The sequence below is a fragment of the Oratosquilla oratoria genome, chromosome 40, assembly GCF_046742065.1.
Source record: "Oratosquilla oratoria isolate Oo_2021 chromosome 40, ASM4674206v1, whole genome shotgun sequence".
Classification (NCBI taxonomy): Eukaryota; Metazoa; Arthropoda; class Malacostraca; order Stomatopoda; family Squillidae; genus Oratosquilla; species Oratosquilla oratoria.
The window spans coordinates 45,993,419-46,016,697 of NC_134816.1; the positions used below are offsets into that span (position 1 = coordinate 45,993,419).

Below are 23,279 nucleotides of genomic sequence, written 5' to 3' on the forward strand. Positions count from 1 at the left end.
AGAAGGAGAGAGAAGGGAGGGAGGGAAAGAGAGGGAAAGAGAAATAGAGAGAGAGGGAAAGAGAGAGAGAGAGAGAGAGAGAGGAAAAAGAGAGAAAGGGGGAAAGAGAGGAGAGAGGGGAAAGAGAAAGAGAGAGAGAGAGAGGTGGGGGAAAGAGAAAGGGAGAGGAAGAGAGAAGGGAAAAGAGAGAGGGAGAGAGGGAAAGGGAGAGGAAGAGAAGGAAAAAGAGAGAGAGGGAGAGGGAGAGAGGGAAGGGAGGAATGTGTTATTCGTGCAATATACTTGGATGTTTGGTTACAAATATGCTGCTGCCTGCTTAGGTTTTCACAATGATCAGTCGTATCCATCTTTAATGAACAATTGGGGAGCTGAAACCGCCAGACTGCACCACGTCCTGAAAACTGAAATGATTTTTTTTATTATTCACAAACCTGAACTGCATTGCTGTGTTATGGACACTCGAGTCCCTGTTGATAACACCCTCGCCTGTGTTTCGTGATGCGCCTTGATTTATGATCCCCTGTTAACCTTATTTGTCCCTCCCACTCGACCGAGTTGTGCTCCCTCCCCTCCCCCCATCCCCCCTTGCCCCCCCCCCCCATCAGCATGCATGCATGCATCAACGGACATCCCGAGCAACCTCATCAACAACGCATTATCATCCTGCTTCAGAGTATTTGCGTTTATATCCGGTCTCATTCTCCACCCCCCGATACGCCTGATAATGTACTTAGGATTTTGTGATCGTCCTCGATCAACGTGCAAGTTTGCTCGTATGTGATGCGGATACTTTCCTTATCAAAATCCTGTCGCCCAGCCTCTGGCCACGCCGGATGCCTCTGTACTTGGCTAATTTGAATTGTTGATACCACTCCAATATTTAAATTATTCCATCTCATGCAAGTTTTTTTTTTTTTGGGGGGGGGGGAGGGCGGGTGAGATATCGTAATGTACAACCGAAATTGGTGCTTGGTTGTCCTTTTTATGCGAGTTCAGATTTTGAAGTTAGGAGCAATGCGTGGCAAGAATTCTCAAAACAGTCGACATTAAAATGTATAGGCCTAGATGTGCGTCTGAGAAAGTTGGCTGGCTATATATATATATATAAAAAATCATTTACAAAATATCCTCGCATAGTAAGATATTCGTATTCGTGTTCCGATGACTTTGCTCTTTTATTCTTGTTCATTATTCTATTCTAGATATAACATGAAACTTGCCAAATGCTCTGCAATAGATAATCGATAGAGGGGCAGGAAGCTTTCAGAAGACTGCGCAGCGAATGCGCCCGAGAATGGAACCGTTCCAACACTACTCACGCCAGTGTCGTTCTTGAAGTGGGAGGGGACGGACGATAGAGGGAGCGTCCTCTGAAACAGTACAAAAATGATGAAGTATTTGGTATATTCCCTACTTTCGTCGCTTTTGCTAGTTACGGTGCATGCCAGTGGATATGTTGAGGTAAGTGAATTTACCAGTGTTGCGTGTGGATCTTGAAATATAGTGAAACACGAGCCATTTGCTGTTGTTTTGGTGTATCAGGGCGGGCTGGTCCATCGATTCTGCTCCTTGCATTACTACTCAGAGGCAACTTATATCTGACGTCGTAACATACACTTTCCGTCGTCGAAATCGTAATGTTAGTGTTATCTGAATAAGCTTGAAAGACTTCACAGCATTATTTAATCGTTAAATCTGCTTGAGAAAGTTTGAAACGCACTTGGAGTTCGGGGGTCACGCCTTAACCTAATCCTAAGCCAGAGTCTTTGACTCGCCTTCGAACGCGCTCTTGCCATGGGAACGCCAAGGTTGGGTTCGGGTATGGATGGATGGATAGGTAGGAAGGTGCCGACTTCGCGAGGGCCTTTCAATATTCATCGCCCGTACAGCGGGCTGGGCTTACTGATGCTCGAGGACTACGTTGCTGGGACGTGCCGACAGGTTGCCATTGCTTTGCCATGTGCCATAGCAGTGTTTGTTTACATAACTCGCCAGTTCACATCTCACCTGTGTTGGACAGGGGCGACGTATTTCGATGACATGTTTACTCTCTCCTCCAGTGACGTCGCCGCTGCCTGGGTGTGGTTTTTTCCGTATGGGGCGAGAATGGAAAAGGGGGGAGACTTGGGGTACATGGTATAACATGCAGAGCTTCATACACAATTTACATGTTAAAAAGGGGATAGTTTTGAGTAAAAGTGGAGTTTTTCGTGTGCGTGGTAATTTAAATTTGCTGAGTGAGGGACCTGGGGGCAACGCAGATTCAAATTCGTAGCAAGTTGTGGCACTGAATTTTTTTTAGACTTGCGTGTGCTCAGTGTGTAGTTTTTCCATAAACAGTTTTTAATTGGTGGGCGATTTTTTGTTCTGCTAGAGTTTGTATATTTGTTACTGGGTTCACAACTGATGAGAGCTTTGTTCCATACACCAGTTAATCAAATATGATTTGGTTTGAGTCATTTATCTTTGTAACAAGATTAGCACAACCTACATTGTAAAGTTGTTTCCACTTAATTTGTATATTTATTAATTGCTGGCCTAGTTATCAGCATGTTCAGCTGTATGAAAAACTGATGTAAAAAGTCCATTGCCCCAGGGAACAGTGATATATTGATAATAATTTGTATGCTCGCAAAAAATTATATGCATACTAGAAAGGCACATAATTGCTATCTAGGTGTTGGTTAAGCTTGGTTGTATTATTGACTGTGCACCATGTGAGTTAACACAGCGAGCTAAACCACAGCAGCAGCATAGTGAAGAAGAGGGTTGTATGCACTTCCAAGGCTTCAACTTGTGCATTGTTATGCTGCCTGGCTCGTCAGTCTTGCATTCTTTCAACTAAATGACTATGTGAAAGATTTCAGCATAATTCAATTTGAGCCAAAGTATATATATGATAGTTGAAATGGGTAGCCTAACCCATCAGCTTTGGAAGAATTTCATAATTGTGAATGAAATTGTCAGCAACCAGAGTGGGCAAGTTGAATGTTTCACTGAAAAGGTTGATTATATTACATAACCAGTTAAAAAATTTAGTCTTGTCACAAAAATTCTGTAACTACATATTCAAACTTGATATATTCTAAATATTTCCCACTTTTTGGGATATTTACCCATGATGTATTATGGTTCTTTTTTCCTACAATAACTAGCAAATTGCTTGTCATTCTGGAGTAGAGTTGTGTGGAAAGATATATGATTATATATATATATATATAATGAAACAGCAAAAAATATACTAAGTTCAAGTTTAATAGAAATGTGTAGATACTGTTGAAGAGAGAGTTGGTAGTATTAGAAGTACATTAATGACAAGGATCTGTGTGTGGTTAGCAGCTGGAGGCTGGAACTTTCAAGATCAAGTATCTCGTAATAGCTATGAGGAAGTTCCCCCTTGCCTTGTTAAAATTGCTTAAGAACAGCCAGAATAAAGCCATTATAGCAAAAGGATTAATTGGGAATCTTGTGGGGAGGGCAGAAAATAAACACTAAGATCTAGATACAGATATCAAGATGGGTACAGGATAATTCCTTCAACTGAGTAGATTTAAACGCTGGCAACTAGGACAAACGAGGCCATAAAATACTGTAAAGTTGTTGAAGAATGTTTATACATTGGAAATAGAAGTAAGCATTTTCAACCCAATAATTTCCTTTGCAGATATTCTGGGTATCAAGTGTTCAGGTTCTATGACAGAATGGGTTTTTCAGTCAATCAGTCAAGACTCAAGTTTGAATAAAACTGCCAGAACAAAATAATGCAGAGTAGCCTTACATCACCAAATTGAAGTTTTGAATGTTCGGCACACACATGGTGAAAAGGTGTTTCAAATCTTGGATAGGGTGAAGTTCAGGGTGGGTTTTGGATCCTCAGAGCTTCACTTGGAGATTGGAGACTTCAGAACCATCAGCACTGGAGGGAAAGATGGGCAAGAGTAGGCAAAATCTCATGAACTGTAAAAGAAAAAAAAAAACACCTAAGTACACATGGCTTATACTTGATAACCTGGTAATTAAATGTACACATAATTTTGGCCTATGTTTGATGTTATACAGTGCGGGGATAAATTTTATAGAAAAAAGTGTCCAGATTTATCCTTAGTGTGCACCTTGGCTGACTGAAATCATCTGGTATTACCTAGACCAATATCTAAAAATTGCATTCTTACAACTGAAAAGGTTAATTGATTAGAAAAAAAATCTGGCAACAATGCTAATCAGCCTGGGGATGTCCCTCATTGAATTTTATGGAAATTGGGTTTAAAGTTTCATTCTTTGCTAAAGACATTGAAAAATCAACCTTATGTAATGTGATTGTTCTGTCTCCCAAAGCTGACTCATTGACAATATATAAGCTTAACTTAGGGAAAATTTTGTCTCAAAAGAGGACACTATCCAAGCACAAGAGTTCCTCCCTTTGCAATGATTGCATATGTTTATTTATATTCAGGGTAGTGACAGCTGATTTTATTCAGCTGAGGGGAAGATTTGGGTAAAATCAAGGTTCTATGGTCAAGGTCTCGTTCTGGTCAAAATCTCCCCGCGATCATGATGAATCATCTGCCATTAGGATGAATCAAATAATCAAGAGGCTTTCCCATAACTGAATCAAATTATCTGGGATGTATATTTAGATAGTCTATTATCATATTATTGAAGTTTTCGGAATTACAAGCCTGAACTCAACAGCGAAAGAAGTTTTTATCGCTTGCATAATAGGAGTATAGTTAGATAAAAATGTAAAGGGTAACAATAGATTGAAATAGTTTATGAATTTTTTGGAGTAGATTAGCATAGTTGTATGATAATGAGATTTCTTAGCATAATTTATTTTATTCTATTTCTTTCCTCTTGTGGATCAGCATGCTTTTGTTATTTTACATTATGTGTAGTAATTTGATATAGTTGTATTTTATTTCTCTCTCTGTACTGATCCTGCAGTTATATTTTCCAATTTTTTATTATTGTTAGTTAGAGTCTTAGTCTTCTGGTGTTTTCCTACTATGGTATAGGTAAGCATTAGTCAGAGGAAACATGACATGATACCACTCCCAAATGGATTCATGCCTATCCGACATTAATTGTTGTCTTGAGTTTCACTGACTGAAAACCTTTTAGCACCCTGGGCCTTCCCATAAGGAAATGTTGGACTGTTGTGCATATAAGCGCGTGTCTCTTTGTCAGTAGCTGGTATGAGGAAGATGGTGGTGGTGGGGAGCACTCACTGATTGTCAGTTGTCCTTGTGTGAAAAAAAAAAGATGGAAAAAAGTCGATAAAGAGATCTTGGGTCCAGTCATTGCCACTCCCTGATGGAATAGCATATGGGATTTATTGATGAATAGTCGGGAGAAGATTCTCCTTAATGCCCATCTCATAGGACCACATGTGCAGGCTCCTATTGTTGGTCCCATACCAGGTTAGATAGGTGGACCACATTTTGTTCTATGTATAATATGAACTTTTTTTCTGCCTGGTGTTTCACTGAAGTTCATCATTATTCTGAAATTTTATTATGCCTCTTATTATGAGAAGAGCATGTGATTCTGTGTGTTTACACTTCTCATGTGTATACACAAACTTGCCATGCACTTGTGACCTTGGAACATGTCCTAAGAATACTTTCTCACTTCTATGAATTTAGGCTATTTCACTCTGTATGTAAAGAGTATTTGACTTTTAATTGGTTGGTTCTTCTCCCTCTTCTTCCTGTAGTGGTGCTTTGTTGAACAAAACACTCATCTTTTTCTTTGTAGTTTCTTTTTCCTTCTTCCCACACAAGGAAAACTGACAGTTGACAACCCCTTCCCTTCTCAACCTACCAGCCAACAACAGAAACACTAACACTACGGAACAGACAGCAGTCCAGCATATCTTCCTGGAGAGATCTTTGGCGGGGCCTGAGTTGCAGGCTTCCAGTCTGGGTAACTTTGAGTGACAGTGGTTATCATTGTCCTGTTTACTTTCAACATGGGCAGGGGAACTGGTTCAGTCCTTCTCCAGTTGACTTTGGGGGTTGGGTGTACTTACCAGTGATGATGGCTGGGTAAGCAACCTAATTCAATGGGAAATCAGTTGTAGATGGTGTGTGTTTAAGGGGGGATAGAGATGGATGAAACCACGTAGAAGTTGTGTTTGCCCATGCACCCACTAAGCTAATAGTGGTGAAACTGACATTTATGTGTCGGTGAATTTTTTTAGATACAGAAGGTAGATGATACTAAATGTGAATGAGTAGAGTTGTGAGGATGGGAAGGAGTGGCATTAAAAGTAGAAATAGCTTTTGAAAGTATTATGGAGACCAGTAATGCTATATGGGAGTGAATTGTGAATACTTGGGATGGAAAAAAGTGTAAAAATGATGTTAATAAACTGTTTAGTACATATAGCTTGAGGAGAACTGAATATTTTTTAAATTAGAAGTGTTGTAGTGAAGGTGGGCATTCATACAAGGTAGCACTGATATGAAAAATAAAAGTAAATTTGATGGAAGAAAATATTTTGGAGATATGAGATTGAATGTAGGTATTAGTATGTGGGAGTAGAGGAAGAGAGGTTCTGAATATAATGGAAGCAGAAATGCAATTACAAAAATGTAGGACATACGGCATATAGGATGCTTTCATGACATCCTCCGGGCAGTGAGTCAATTTGTTAAAACAAGTATAGATGGTCTGCTTAAAACTAATGCTGATCTGGTTTTTACAATTTTTTTTCTACTTTTCCATATCTTGTTTTAACATCAATCCTTGAAGGCTTTATGCAGTGGCAAGGAAACACCCACCCTTGACAAGTCTTTAGTTGCAACTTGGCCTGCTTGAATACAGTGTGTGCAAACAATTTACCACTAGTTTTGTCTATGTGTAGGGTACAGTAATAGTAATTATTGCCCTTAGTGCTTTTGACTAGAAACCTGCAGCTCCACTGTAACTAGTAGTGGTCCCATGGCCCTTCAGTAGCTCTTTCTGGAAAATATTGGGCTCTTGTCCTTGTATTGGTGCCAAAGGTCTGTTTGTCATTGGGTGGAGCAGGGAAGTAATTGCTGGATGTCAGCTCTCTTTATGTGAGGAGAGTGGAGGAAAGGTGGTAAAAATATTAAAAGAGATATCGTGGGGCCCAGTCTGAAAGGCATTCCTATAGCTCCAAATGAAGATAAGGGTGTTGATTGGATTTGGAAATAAACAAAAATTACTGACATTCATCTTACAGGGCTACCAAAAGTAGAGACCCATTGTTGTTCCCATATGTATATTGTAAATTCCTCATTCATTAGGCTTAAATATTAGCAGAAATATAGCAGTATTTGTAAAAGAAGACTGTTCTTTGGTCATTGAAAAGGTACCAACAGTGAGTAGGCCTGGCCATGGATTCAAACTGTCCTCAATGCAATCACCACACAAAGTACACAGAACACCTTACTCTGCACTGCCCCCAGTCTCGCCCTACCCAGACAATATCTCTGCCTTCAATGGCTTGTGGGCCAAACCAGTGGCTGTTGCTGGATACCTGGGTCTCCTGCAAGAGAGATGTGGGGCAACAGATAGATTGATTGATTTGGTAATTGAACAGTACATGTGCCTGTTATTGCAGTGAAGTTGCACACTACTTTTATCCTGTTTCTCGTTTATGTTCTCAATTGCTGCTTTTAGATTGTTTCCATTGGCTTGTGTGCTTTTTTATGGATATTTGTACTTGTTTAATTAGTTTTAGTTGAATTGCTGTATCCAAAAAAGAACTGTTTATCTAAAAGGCATGTTCAAAACTATTTGGTAATTACAGATAAATGAAAGTTTCACCTCAATAGCTTGTCCTTTTTTCACTTGCATGTGAGACACAACAAATTTTTACTTCATCTGCACAAATTTAAATTTAATGGTATTGCACAAGAAACATGTCTTGATACCGGGTATTTGAGATCTAATTTGAAAGTTAAAATCATTTACTATGCCAACAAAAGTTAACAACACACACAAGCTAGGTATGATAAATTGAAAGTAGAGGATGGGACTCAACAAGTGTTGCCCCTTTCCTGTATACTACAATTAGATAGACACATACACACATCCCCATGTTTGAATTTGATGTCAGAATCTTGTGTACGAGATCATGATGCTACCCACTACATCAGCAAGCTGTGAGAGAGAGATTGAAACATGAGAAGAGACATGGGAGGGAAGGCTGGAGGGGGAAGAAAAATAAGGGAGATGTTACAGAAATCTTAAAGGGGCAGAGACGTGGAAGGACAGGGGTAAGAGAAGGCAAATGTCCATATGTTTACTTTCTCATCACATGAAGGGTGAGGGAATTAGTCCTGGCTTTCCCCCTCCCATTTGATTTCTCATTAGAGTCTGAATGAAAGATGTGTTCTCCCTGAGTGCCTCCAGATTGTATACCCTTGCTCTTTATTTTTCTCTCCCTCTCTACTCCAAACTCCATTGTACACATCTCATTTTCCATCCTAATTCAGCCTAATTACATTTGTCTTACTCTCATGTTGATAACTTTGCCTTCAACGAGATGGTGTACTTGACCAACTTTGTTTTAGCTACTATGAGGTCATTTCCTTGAACTCTTTGCAAGACCCATACTTAGGATGAGGCATCTGCTTTCATCAACCCCCTTTAGTCATACCTACAATTACGTAACTTGAGCCAGAATACAGACAGTTGCTATCATAGGTTAATTAGGATATGTTATAATCCAGGAGTTTGTGAACATGAGCAGTAAAGTCATAAAAGGAAATTTAGTTTCATGTTAGATTGTAATATTGAGTCGTACAGTATTATGTATCTTTATCTTTGTTAGTTTTTATATGAATTATTTACAGTGTCCATTCACAATGCATATCCAGTTACAAGTTTCTCACTCCTTTTAAATTCTGACTATATTTTCTTTTTTGACTTTGTTCAAATTTTGTAGATGCCATGGCATTTTTATTTTCACCTTCATAGATATTGTTCTGGCTAATCAGATTTATTCAGCATAACACAGGATGTTGAAGATCTTTGCTGTAATGGCAGAATTTTTTGTCAATTTTGTTGTGGCTGAAGCCAGGCAATTTCATTCAGTGTAGAGCAAGACTCCCTTGCTCATCGTGCATCCATTTGGACGTTGCCATTGTTTTCATCAATCAAATTAGATGTGAGGGTGAAATGGTGAACAGGGATGCTTGTCTGCATTTGTTGATCCTTTAGAAGACGTGTGCTGGAGAACATCTTGTTATCCAACTCCAAAACTTGTCAGCATGCTGGTACTTTGGGAGGACAACTATTGTCAATTTCTGGACTTGTTTTTACCCATTTGACTTGTAGTATACAGGAAAGGAACGTTCTTTAGGTCCTGTCAACTTTTCAATATTTAGCCTCTAAGTTCATATACGGTTCCAATCTTGGTATATATCCTTGATTCCCAATTATCATAATGAAATTTGTATTCATGACAATAATGGGTTGAAATAAATTTATTTCTATGATGGATATTTGAAAATTGTAAATCGAGTGGCAACCCAAGTAAATTTCAAATTTGGTGGTGGCCTATTAAAAAATTTATATATATATATATATATATATATATATATATATATATAATATAATATATATATATATATATATAATGTAGTGCTGTTAGGTAAAAAGACAGTAATGATACTCAAGTGAAGGGCAAATACAGTTGATGAAAGAGTCGTATGAAAGTGCCTACATCGAGCCAAGTCGTCAGTCTTGATTTGAATAGATGGATCGCGTTAGCGCGCGGGAAGAAAACGAACTGTAAACAATGCACGCTACTTAACGGGTGTACAAATCAGTATCTCACAGTTTTATGTCTTCATTGTCATATAAACAAACATACTATTTATCTAATCGCACTACTGCGCAATTAAAGTGGGATATTCAGATGGTGCTTCCCTATCTACACAAAAGAGATCATACAGGAAATGTTATGAGATAAGACAGACAATACATGTGTGTGTGTTTGTCTGTCACCGTGTTCTTGGATCATGTGCTAGACATATGATCGACAACTATTACCCTTTCCAATGAGAACCCCGAATTTGTGTGTATATCGATTTATGGACTGTACACACACACACACACACACACACACACACACACACACACACACACACACTTGCATAAAGGGGTAACAGCTTGTAGTGTTAGCTCGATCTCGGATCTACAGCTTGAGAAGCCAAGACGCTAGCCACTATACCAGCAAGCTGTTTGTGTGTGCGTGTAAGTGTAACACCCATGTGTTACATGTGATGTGTTGTGTATTTATGTGGTTGCACAGGGAATGTATGTAATACAGCTTGCGTGTTTGGGCAATGTGTTGTCTAGGACTAAAATGAAAAGTAAATATTAATTTCAGCTCAACTGTAAGAATTACGGTTGTGTGGAATGCTACTTTGAATTCAAATATGCAACTATTTATTTATTTAATAGTAGGTGACTTTGTATATCTTTGAAGTTGCTATCACGGCAGATGGAGTCGGTACACAAGGACTTTAATGCTACCCCTACGGACCAGAGTTATGGTTTGATGGAGGGGATGGTTCTCAATGTCCCAGTGGGGGTTTCTTGAGCTGAACGAAATCGTGTGGCTTTTGGGAGGATAAGCTATTTCAGGGTTCCGGTATTCCCCCCTAACGGACCTGGAGGCATCATACGGGCTCGGATGTTGCAAGTCATTGTGTAAGAGATGATTGCCCCCACTCCCCTCCCCCCATCCTATTCACCCCCATTCCACCTTTGTGTTACAGTGTCCTTGGTATGTTGTCAGGTGACAGCCGCCTGGTGATTCTATTCAGATGAGGTTTTTGTGACTTGCTGTGCGTTGTTGATCGCAAGCTCTGTGGCTGTATACCCAATGGGACGCGTGGCGGTTAAGACGGTTGAAACGGTTATATGACGGTTGAACGCCTGCGATGCGTTGGCGCCGTTCATATGTTTTGTTCTGCTTTCAGGAAGAACGATTCGGTTTAGTGGAGATTTCTTTGGCGCCAGCTGGTTGTGTGTTCTCCAGATGGTTACCCTCAGTTGGGGACAGATATCCTGGCTGGAATGGTGGCGTTTGTTTACTGCAGCTGTCCTTTTTTTTTTTTTTTTTTTTTTTACTGTAATCAGGTGGCGGTTCTTTTTTGGTAGGCGGGTGTAAGCTGGTCTGGGTTGTTTTCCATAGATACGCGTAAGTTGCTCCGTTTGGTATTTCGGAGGCAGATTTAAGCTGGGCTGTTTGGTTTTCGTAGATTTATTTGAGTTTGTTTAGCCTGATTTGAGCTGGTCTTTGTGAACTGATCTAGGTTCTTCTCGATGTTTTTCGCCTGCTTAATTAAGTTACCCTTTCGTCGTAGACAAGTTGCTGGTCCTTTTTTTCGCAGGCGGGTTTGCGTTACCCTTATCATCCGTAGACAGGCTTGAGCTGGAACTTTTTTCTGTAGACAGGTTTAAGCAGATCTGTCTGGAAGGTCGTCAAACGAGTTTCTCGTTCAGGGTCTGGAGGAGAAGGGACCGAGGCAGGCGGGTCTGCCTTCTTGCTGGCGGTGCTCGTGTTGGGTATTGAGGTTTTGGGGTTGGCATTGAGGTCTCGGGCCTTCATGGGGTGTTGGCTCGATTTGGGGTTGGGGTGGTGTTCCCGCTTGGTTGAGGTTGTGTTGTTTCGGAACGGTCCCCCCCTCCCCCCCCCTCCCGTCATTATTATCACCACTGTTGTCACTACTTTGCACCGTCACTGCCACCACTATATACTGGTGATACCACTAGCACCACCACCACTATTATTATCACTACTATCACCACCAGTCATTTTCCTCTGACTTGGAGCAAGTGAATCCATTCGATAACCTTTCATGTATACAGTAGTATACTATATTAGTTATGTTATATGCATGATACTGTATACACTATGATGTATCATATAGTGCTGTGTACGATAGTGTACATTTTTTGTTATGGTTAACTTTTGACGATTTGATCAAGATGTCTTTGGTTTTAGCCAGAAGCAGTGCTTAAAGTGTGCCACAGTGGGAAAGAGAAGAGCTCTGATCTGTTTTGGTGAATCTAGAAAGTTGATTAGAAAAATATTTGGAAAATTTCGATTAATTGGAAACCGGGTTCGCGATGTTGAAGATTCTAGGAATGCACTGTTGAAAGGAACCAGGAAATATATTCTAGAAGCTTTACCTCTCTAGAAATGTGGGTCTGCTTCGATTGAATCCTGGTCTTGAGGCACCGCCCAGGAAGAATGGCTGGTTCTAAGACGCACTTTATGTATTTAGTTCTGGCTGACGCCGGTCGGTCTCGTTCGGCTGAGTGGCCGGGGAGAGGGCATGGGGGAAGTCTTGGAGGACGCATTCTCTTCCTCAATATAATCCCCCCCCCCCTACCTGCCCCCCGGGGGGTACGGGTGAGATTAAATTTGTCTACAGTCACCCTGGGCGAAACTCGCTACAGGGGGTTAACCTTGGTTTGCTTTAGGGGCGGACGCTCCACCCCCTAATCCGCAGGGTGATGGAATCCTCTGAGGGCAGAGGAAGACTGGGGAGAGGGTGGGGGTGGGGCGGGGTGACTACCTCCTTGCATCCTACACCACACAATCATAATTGGTCTTGTGGGCACCAAAAGGGCTGTGTGAAGCTCCTCCATTCTTATAAATGCATTTTGAATGTGGTTATACAAAAGCGCTTTAGTTCATGTTTTAAATGTGTGTGTATATATATATATATATATATATATATATATATATATATATATATATAATGTACACCACTGAATGGGTCCCACTGAACAGATGTACATTTTTTCGAGACCTTGGCCGTACCACGTTTCAATTTCTGCATGTTGACCTCCTCGAGTCACTCGATGTTGATGGCTTAGAATTAGTGTATTGTGGTTGATTATATCTATATATATATATATATATATATATATATATATATCTATATATATATATATATATATGACTAATCAGCTATGGCAAGGTTAGCGTTATTATGATTTTCTTTGGATAAGGTCGCCCGGGGGGAACCAGAATAAACATGTTAAAGTCGCTTCCGGCTGGCGAGAGAGTACGGGAATACCAGCCATATATGGAAAGCTTGTAAGAGTTATAGTTGTGTGTTTCGTTCGGGTTTGGGAAATTAGTTTTGAGACGAGAGCCATCCTTTGCTACCAAAATAGTCAAGGCGGCTCGACTGCTTAATGTCAAGGGGTGAGAGAGGGACAGCAGAGAGAGAGAGAGAGAGGCACCACCCTGGCCATGGCCTTAGGTGAAGTGACCTCTAAATGCGTTCAACGAGGAATCGGTGGTTTCTTTGTGAAGCTGTTGTCACGGGGGTGGGGGTTGTCGAAGGAACATAGTGTGTATGCATAAATGGACATAATACATGCACACGTACTTGCATAATACGTGTGTATACATACACGTATACATACTTTTATACATGTCTGTTTTTGCATACATACGTACATATATATAAGAACATAAGAACAAAGGAGACTGCAAGAGACCGTAAGGCCTACACTAGGCAGCTCCGTAACCATCACCACCTGTCATCCCCATCCATAAAGTTGTCTAATCGTTTCTTAAAACAACTGATAGTTTCAGTGCTTACTACATGGTTACTAAGTCTATTCCATTCGTCGACCACCCTATTAGTAAACCAATTTTGCCTATTTCCTTCTTAAATCACACACACACACACACACACACACACACACACACACACACACACACACACACACACACACACACACACACACACACACACACATATATATATATATATATATATATATGCATAGCTACATACATGACATACATGTATACATACATAGCTATATACATCTATGTATATGTACACGTGTACATACGTACAAGCATTGAATTTCATTGCCTTGCTCCAGAACCATTTTGTCCCTTTGTATGCAAGTAATAGTGAATCAGCAACAAAATTACAATTGCCACTCAACCTTCTCTTCCTCCTCCTCCTCCTCCTTTCACACCTACTCACTCATCTCCCTCGTCTTCCTCCCACCTCCCTCGCTTCTTCCTCCTTCATTTCCTCTCTCTTCTAACTCTTCCTGCTCCGTTCATCTTCCTCATTCGCCTCATCGTCCTCCTCCTCCTCCTCGACCTCTTGCACCGATTCCACTTCCCACCCTCATCCACCTCCTTCTGTGTTAGTGTATCCACCTCCCGTGTGCCTCGGCGCCGTCCCACTCCACCTTATCCACTCCGCCATCAGCAGTAGTCACAGTGTTCCCGGTCGTAGCAAGAGCAATCTCCCGGTTGAATGGCTCGTCCTTAATCAAGACCCTTTGTACGGGCCTTAGTAATGCCGCCCTGGGTCCGCTCCACTCCAGAAGCGCTCCTGGAGGAGTCCTTCCCGATCTCGTTGACGAGGGGGGGGGGGCGGTCGTCGTCTTTGTAATGCATCTCGGGGCAGGGGGCGGGAGGCGGGGGGGGAGGGGGGTCAAGTCCGATACAGAAGAGCCGGGAGGAGGGGTTGTGGGGGTTGTTTGTGTATGCAATATCCGATAAGTTTTTTTTGTCTTTCTTGGTCGAATAAAATCGTCAGGCGGCACGCAGGACAAATGGTTAACAAGTCTTTAGCACTGGATTTTTTTTTTTTTTTTTTTCCGAGTTCTCAAAGTGGTTGTGTTAATTAAGACATAGCTCTACTTGGCAGCCAGGGAGTATTCGTTGTATTTTTATTGAGGGTATTTGTAATAACCATGATGTTATGGGTATTGGTTATTATCACAGTTCGAGGGTCAAACAATAGCATATCATAAGTAAGGTGTCTGTGGGGAAATTGGGTTGGAAGGTCTTGGTCTAAGAAAAAGGCGATTGGGCAAGACGTCTTCGTTGGTTTGTAAGCCTCCTTGGTCGCCTCCGGCATCCTGCGTGGCCATAGTGCCACGAGAGTGCCAGGAAAGGACTCGACCCTCGAGTCTGAAGTGCCAAGGCCCAGTGGCACTCCCGCTTGGCTCTTCGAGGGCCATAAAAGGCGAAGACTTGCTCGCGGTGCCAATGCCAAGGTCGGGTCCCCCTCCTGTTGCTAAGGTTACCGATCAGAGAAGCCACGGTCTCAAGATTATTGATCGGGAGTGCCATGGTGCCTCGGTTATTGGTCGTAGGCTTGTCGCCAAGGTTACTGGTGGGCTTGTCGCCAAAGGATATTGTATTGATCGTGGGATTGTCGCCAAGGTTGCTGATAGTAGGGTGGGCTTGTCGCCAAGGCTGCTGTTGATAGAGTGGGCTTGTCGCAGGAGGCTTTGTATTGACCGTGGGCTTGTCGCCAAGGTTACTGATCACGCGCTTGCCCCCCAAGATTACTAGAAGTACACTTGTCGCCGTTGGTTACTGATTGTAGGCTTGTCACCAAGGTTGTTAAAGCTTGTCGCCAGAATGTTTCGTAATTATTGTGAGCGTGTCGCCAGGATTTATTTGTCGTGGGCTTGTCGCCAAGGTCACCGGGGGAATATGCTTGTCGCCAAGGATTATTTATTGGTCAAAGACTGCGGGTACAGGTTGTTTACATTTACCACAAAGGTTGTTGTCGTGTCCATGATTTCCAAAGGCAAAGGACATGATGCATGTCTCCAGTAACGCCACTAAGGTTGCTAAGGATAGTCTTATGAATAAAGGCTAGTTGATGGTGTCCTTGTCCCCCAAACGTTTTTGATGGTCTCCTTGTCGCCAAAGCTTGTTGATCGCGTACTCGTTACTGATTCTTTCCACTCGAGGGAAAGTTACAAGAGACTTGAGGCGAATGATATGATCGTCCGTGTGCTGACGTCAAAGGTTATTGATCACAGGCGGTGTCGCCAAGGTTGTTTGCACGTTTGTAACAAAAGATTATGCATCAAGCCCGTCGCCCTACGGCTTTGAGCCTCGCCATCGCCGAAGTTGTTTATTGGATTTGTCGCCAGAAGGTTTAACTGTACTTGTGTGACTAATAATGTGTGTGTGTGCGTTTATGTATGTGTGTGTATTTATTTATGTATGTATGTAAAATGTGTGTAGTGCGTGCTCTGTATGGTTACTTCCATGTGTGTGTGTGTGTATGTAAGGCGTTTGTGTGAGTGGTGTGTGCTTTGTTTATGTGCATCGTACGTGTGTGTGTGTGTGTGTGTGTAAGGCGTTTGTGTGACTGGTGTGTGCTTTGTTTATGTGCATCGTACGTGTGTTTGTGTGTGTGTGTGTGTGTAAGGCGTTTGTGTGACTGGTGTGTGCTTTGTTTATGTGCATCGTACGTGTGTGTGTGTAAGGCGTTGTGTGAGTGGTGTTTGCATTGTTTATGTGCATAGACGTACGCGTGTGTGTGCGTGCGTGTGTGTGTGTGCGTGTGTGTGGGCGAATATGTGTGTATTGTTAAGCCGGCGTACAGCGTGGGACGACTGATAGCCGTGCATTGTTGACAAGGATGTGTCGATTTCACAGTCGGGTTGCCGAGGTGGTTATTATTGATTGCTGCTCCCCATGATGATCACTTGCTCCCCTGCGTGATTCCCATCAACTGCGGTGGCCTTTTGTCCGCCCCTTGGAAGACGGTGGCAAGCTTGGGAGTCTTTGGTCTGGCTAATATCAGGCGATGTATTCGGCTGAGGGGGAGGGGGAGAAACTTGGGTAAGCGAGGTTAGAAGGATTGGTTTGGGGGGCTTTTGTCAGTGGGTCACAATGTCAAAACGTCCCAGACAGGAGACCATTTAGTCCATAGAGCGTTCAAATGTAGAAAAAGAAAAAAAAAAAAAAAACTCCCAAACACGCAAACCAATGAGAAGACAAAGACTCATCCATAAGGGCCAACTGTTCCAGTGTTCATCCAAGTGAATGTTGAACTGTGCCACACTGCACTGCCTCTGCGGGAAGCGCTCGGTCATGGACTACGCGGTGGCCAGGAATGGTTCTCCTTGCCTCTCTACTTTGTCCACCACAACTTATGCACTTCTGTTCCTTTAGTCTCCTGGGGATCGCTTCAACACTGAATAGAATCGTCAGGTAACCACTCTTATTATAATTTTGTTTTATGGGACCCCTGTGGGTCCACAGGGGTCCACCGTCCAGAGGTTGAGGACCACTGGACCCCCCCCCCCCCAAAAAAAAAAAAAAAAAAAAAAATCTTGGAAGTAAAGAGTAGTCTCAAGTTGGGTTTCTTCGAAATGTATACAACAATACAATATGTTGGCCAGAATAAACTATGGAAAGCTGGACTCTGTAGTCCAACTCCTTTGCTATGTTGTAGATCCTTTTTGGCGCCAGATAACTGATCAGTTGAAAGCTGGGCTACGAGTTTGGACGGGGTCGCGATCAGTGCAGACTGTTCAGGTCCGGGTCCCTCCCTCGTCTTCCTTTCTCTCTTTCGGGGGACGGGGGAAGGTTCCAGAGCCTCAGGGTATCGACTGGAGCCGCGTTGATGTCGATCAGGGCGGCTGCCGTGACTTCCAAGGTCAGACGTGTCGACCTCGTCTCGATAAATATGAATGGGAAGCGCTTCGGCCTGTGGCGCAGATTTATGGCCCTAACCGAGGGGGGCCCACTGAGCACTGCCGAGGCACTGCCTGCAACTCCGGATGATGCCTGGGTAGTGGTGGTGGTGGTGATTGTGGTAGTGGTGGTGGTTGTGGTAGTGATTGTAGTAGTTGTTGTGGTGGTGGTTGTCGTAGTGATTGTAGTAGTTGTTGTGGTCGTGGTTGTGGTGATTATGGGTAGTGTTATGAGTGTACGCACTTGATCACCAAGGCATAGGTAGCCTATCCTGTAGGACTGAGGTATCGCTCCGTGTGTGTGTGTGTGTGCGCGTACACATGTACACCTTACATCCCTCTCCGGTGTGATGACAAGCTGATCTGTTTTGCATTTATTAATGTATTTATTTTCATAGATTAAATTGTGTATTCATTTCCTAAGTTATTTACTAATAGTCGTCTTCGTAAGCGGTCTTTTTTTCCCCATGCAGGATTATCCAGGCTCTTGTGCTCTCGTGTCATTAAAGTTGTTGATGTTGTTGTCACCTTTGGCCTTTGAAGCAAGGGGGAAGGGGGTCGTATTACCTTCCATGTAGAAGTATCGTGAGTATTGTAAATTCAATTTTTTTTGTGAGAACGATCGTAAACTCGCTTTCGTGAGAGTTGTTGTAACCCGACTTCTGGCTTTTATGATCCAGCCCAATGGCTTCATCTCCCTTAACGCATTGACCTACTTGTCATATTTTATTCTGGCAATCCCTTGAGGCGATGTGGGCGTGGAGGACCGCGCGGTCAGAACGCGCAGCATCGCACAATGCATCTTTGTGTCTTAGCCATAATATAATGTTGCAAGTGTCTCGCTATGGGGGTAATGGAAGGGGATGGCATGGAGGCGAATGGAATCGCCTGGCGGCAGTCAGGACAGAATAAAAGGGAAAGTGTCACTTGGTTCGGAAGGCCGAGACTGCTCTGTGTCACCTCAAGAGACGAATTAAATCACTTGGCGACAGTCAGGCTAACGTACCACCCGGTAGGTCAGGGAGTCGTGGGGGACAAGCCGGCCCTTGTATGTGCTCCTGATGTCACAATGATTAAATCACCTGACGACAGCCGGGAGGAAAAGGAAAGGACCACGTGGTGTGCAGGGGTGGGGTGGGAGGGGGGCGGTGCTCCTAGGAAGATGCTCCCCATTTGTGGTCGCTTAATCGCTCCCTGGCGCCACGGTTGGCTGGGGGGGATGGCTGACGGCGGGGAGTGTGGGGGGGGGAAGAGGGGGCTGCATTGCGGGTGAGGATGCCGGCGTTTGGAGGCGTGGAAGGAGTCTTCTGTCTTGGTCCTCTGCTGAGTTGGTCTGTCCTTTGGGGGGGAGGGGAGTAGAGGGGTTTCTTTGGGGGGGAGCAAGATGGGAGGGAGGGGGTTTCTTGGGGGGAGAGGGGAGGGAGGGAGGGAAGTTCCTTGAGGGAAAGGGTAGAGGTGGGAGGTTTTCTAAAGGGAGGGGGTTCTTTGTGCATCTCGACAAGTCGGGATAGGAAGACCACTAAGAAACTCCAGAGATGGAGTGAGCAGCGAGTGGGTTAGTTGGGTTTGACCGGGTTTAGCGGGATGGGGCGGGGGGAGGAGATGGGCGTTTTTTTGTTCCCTGGGCTCATTGATCCCGCCTCTGCCTTTGTGACGCATCTCTACCCGTGGGTCCTCCTCTCCTTTGTCTTTAGCCTTTTTTCATCTATTTATCCATTGGCCTTTGTCAAACCCCCCTTCCTCCCCCCTCCACGTGCAATATCTTGCTCTTTGTTGCAAAGCTGTGCATGTCGGGGATGGGGGATGGAGGGGCTCTTCTACTCTTTTGATTGGCTTGCTTGACCCTCATCCTCTCCACTCCAATCTACCCCCTCCACTCCACTCTACCCCCTCCACTCCACTCTACCCCCTCCACTCTTACTAACCCCCCCCCATAACTTATCCTCAACCCCCATACTCCATCCTCGTCACTCAATTATCAGAATGTGTGTGTGTGTGTGTATGTATATGAGGCCCCGCATGGAGAATTGTCCCATGCGACACAATGGCCGGTTTTGAGTTACGCACATATAACAATATTTTGGCCCTTCTACTTCATATATATATATATATTGGTGAGAATAGGTATATTATCCCCTCTTACGTATAAATCTATATTATTATTGTAATTGTCCCACACATTTTGTGAATCTGCACAGATTATGGATATTCATAAAATAAGCAGCACCTATAACGAATTAATGATTAGGCGCACATGTAACGAATCCTTTAGCCATGCACACATTGTGAAGATTCGTAAAAGGTTAGGTTAGGTCAAGTTAGGTTCGGTTTTTCCACACCTCTGTATCACTCATGTCAGAGGTCAGATTTTCCCGCTTTCATCGGGCACTTCGATAATGTCCAGGGATTCGTTATCTGTGCACCCAATTATGAATTCATTATTGGTGCTGCACATTTTATGAATATCCATCATCCGTGTAGATTCACCAAATGTGCGAGACAGTAGTATTTATTTAATTATTTTCGCCTTAAAAGGGATCTTTCTTAGTCCTAGGATGACTAATTCTTTATATCGGAGTAACCATCTCGCCTGTCAGTCGGGCTTAACCTGATCTCGTTCTTTAACCGGGTTGCTTCGGTGTCGCCCGTGTAAACCCCGTTTTCCTGAACTCGTTTGACCTCCGTACCCACGGAGGAGTTTAAGCTCTTCTTGGTTAAGCTCGTTTTGGTTATCAGCCAACTCGCTTATGCGTGTTCCTTTCATCCCAGTGTGTCAACTCCTTCGTATAGTCTTGTTATCGGGGTCTCCTTGTAAACCTGTCTGTCTTATCGGCTCCTGCCCCTAAACCTAAGCCCAAAATGAGACGCAGGGCACACAGGCGACGCAGCACAGGGCATAGGCAGACTTCCTGTTGCTGAATTGAAGTACAGTTCTTCTCTATCACTTGGAATGCTGAAGGTATAAAGTACATCTAGAAGCATTTCAAGTGAGAGAGAGAGAGAAGTTCAAACTGCGCTTCCATTCAGCAACAGGAAGTCTGCCTTTGCCCTGCGCTGCGTCGTCTGCGCCTCAATTTGCTCCCTTAAGAGGCCAACGACGCCACTGCATTGACCTCAATTTTGGCGTGACGTCAGCCAAAATAGAATCGTCGAAGTGCGACGCGGATGCGATGGCGCCGAGGTTTCCTCCGGGTTGATCCAGTCGGAAGGCGCCAGATTAGGAGAGAGAGAGAGAGAGAGAGAAAAAGGGGGAAACGAGGTCACTCTAACGGGGTTCACGGAGGCTAATTACTTGTCAGGTGGGATGTTTTGTTCGCTAATCTCCTTGATTCACCCCGCTTTCCTCCCCATTCCACTCCCACTCCCCTTCCGCTCCTCTTCCACTCCCACTCTTCTTTCACTCCTCTTCCACTCCTACTCCCCTTCAGCTCCCACTCCCCTTCCGCTCCCACTCCCCTTCCGCTCCCACTCCCCTTTCGCCCCCACATTCCTTCCACTCCCACTCCTTATGCACTCCCACTTCCCACTCCCTTTCCACTCCCCTTTCCTGCGCTTCCTCTTCCTTTCCCCCATCCAGAGGGTTTTCTTGTCACTTGTCGTCGCTTTGGATTCTCGTGATTCACACCTTTCCCCCTCCCTCCTTCCCTTTCCCCCTTTCCCCTCCTATATCCCACCTCCATCTACATCGCTTTTCCCCCCTTCCTTTCTTTTTATCTTCCTCCCTCTCCCTCCCTCCCTACCTCCATTCCTTCCTCTCCTCCCCCTTAACCCCCACATCTCGATTGTCATTTTGTTAATTGCCTTTCCGACTGTGTCCTTGGGGAAACTCGATCTGCTGCTCCTCCTCAAAGTATTCCTCGTTGTATTACATCAGATACTCTTTTATTTTTCGTTATCTTCCTCCCAGCCAGACACCCTCATTTGCAGGTGAGTCCTCCCTTCCTCCTCCTCCTCCTCCCTCCCTCTCTCCCTTCCCCCCCCGGGGGGTAGAGGGGGAGGGTGCTACGCAGTTGATTGTTGTCTTTATTTTTGGTGGCCATCTTGGGGGGTCGAAGTGAAAGCATGACGTCACTGTGCCCCCTTCCCCGAAGGGCGTTCTTAGCACTTCCTGCCCGACCTGATGCCCAGGCTGCTTGGCTCCGGGCAGTGCAGGGCCTGGCGGTCGGCAGGCGATTTTTATACATTTGTTATTTTATGATGTTCTATTGAGTTTGTGGCGACGCCTTTCTCGGCCGAATAGAGTCGCCTGGCGCCAGCCAGGGCACAGTCGTTGACGAGTGCCGTTGGGTCGGTCGATGAGAGGAACACAGGGGGGTGGGGGGAAAGGGGGGTGGAGAGGGACACGGGGGGGGGGCATGGGGGGCGGGTGGCATTCTATGAACCCTTGCTTATGTAACATTCCTCTTGGAGATCTCTCGAAGCGACTTTCGTCCTCAACTACGGCGCAGCTCCCTCCTCCTCCTCCTCCTCCTCCTCCTCCTCCTCCTTCCTCCTCCTTCCTCCTCCTCCTTCCTCCTTCTCCTCCTCCTTCCTCCTCCTCCTCCTCCTCCTCCTCCTCCTCCTCCCTCATCATCTCCCTCCTCTTTTTCCCCTTCTCGTCTCCCTTCTCCTCCTCTTTCCTCCTCCTCCTCCTCCTCCTCCTCCTCCTCCTACTTCCCCTGGGCGCAATATTGTCTACAAGGATAGAAACGCCGGTAAAATACAGTCCATGGTCCTTCCCCCCCCCTCCCACCTCAACTTTTCTTATTCGTATTACGCCATCTCGACCTCCTACTCCATCTTCTTCGTCCTCTTCCTCGAGTTCCTCTTGCCCTCGTCCTCCACCTCCTTCCTCTTCGTCTTCCTCATCTCTTCGTTCCCTTCCTCTTCGTCCTCTTCCTACTCGTCCTCCTCCTTCCTCCCTGTCCTCCTCCTTCCTTCCCGTCCTCCTTCCTTCCTATCCTCCTCCTTCCTTCCCGTCCTCCCCCTTCCTCCCCGTCCTCCACCATCCTCCCCGTCCCCTTCCCTCCTCCCCGTCCACCGACCTCTACCTCGGCCTTCTCTTTCCACCTCCTCCATCTTCTCCTCCTTCTCCTCTTCCTCTTTCCTCCTCCTCCCTTCCTCCCCTTCCCTCTCCCTCCTCCCTTCCTCCCCTTCCCTCTCCCTCCTCCCTTCCTCCTCCCCCCTCACCTCCCCCTCCTCTCCCCTCACCTCCCCTCCTCTCCCTCCCCCGTCCCTCCTCCTCCTCCTCCTCCTCGAGCGAGGAGTCTATTTACTGTCGTCGTCGTCGTGAGCCCTCACGGAGCAACTCTATCTCTATACATCATTAGTATTTGTCGCATTGTGGGCTTCCCAGTCCCTCCTCCCTGAATGGATGGATGGATGGATGGATGGATGGATGGCGCCGGCCGGCCCCTTCCACTCCTTTTCCACAAATATGTATTCACTTTCCGGACTCCTCCTCCTCCTCCTCCTCTTCCTCCTCCTCGACCTCCATCTTATTCGTATTCCCCCTCCTACTTCTTCCTACCTCTTGTCCTTCTTCTCCTAATCTTACCTTTCCTTGCTCCTCCCTCTTTTTCCTCCTCCTCCTCTTATTCCTATCCCCCCCACAACTACTACCTCTCCCTCAACCTCAATATTCTCCTTCCCCCCATCGCCTCTTACGCCTCCCTTCCTCCTCCTCCTCCTCGTCTTTGTCCTTGTGGTCTTCCTCTTTTTCTATCCTTTCCCCCCCTTTCCTTGATATTCCCTTTTCTCCTCTTCCCTTTCCTTCGTTTTCTCCTTTTCCCTCCTCTTCCTCCCTTTCTCCT

General features: G+C 44.7%; 1 protein-coding gene across 4 annotated transcripts in view; it reads left to right on the forward strand.

Annotated features, from left to right (window-relative positions):
* Window positions 1–1,324: 1,324 nt before the first annotated feature.
* Window positions 1,325–23,279, forward strand: part of Appl (amyloid-beta-like protein) — a gene marked incomplete at its 3' end in the record, with an annotated part of 332,375 nt that continues 310,420 nt past the window's right edge. For all 4 annotated transcript variants that reach the window (XM_076177690.1, XM_076177692.1, XM_076177691.1 and 1 more), the window contains 1 exon segment: window positions 1,325–1,461. In XM_076177690.1, coding sequence (XP_076033805.1) covers window positions 1,387–1,461 — 75 coding nt within the window.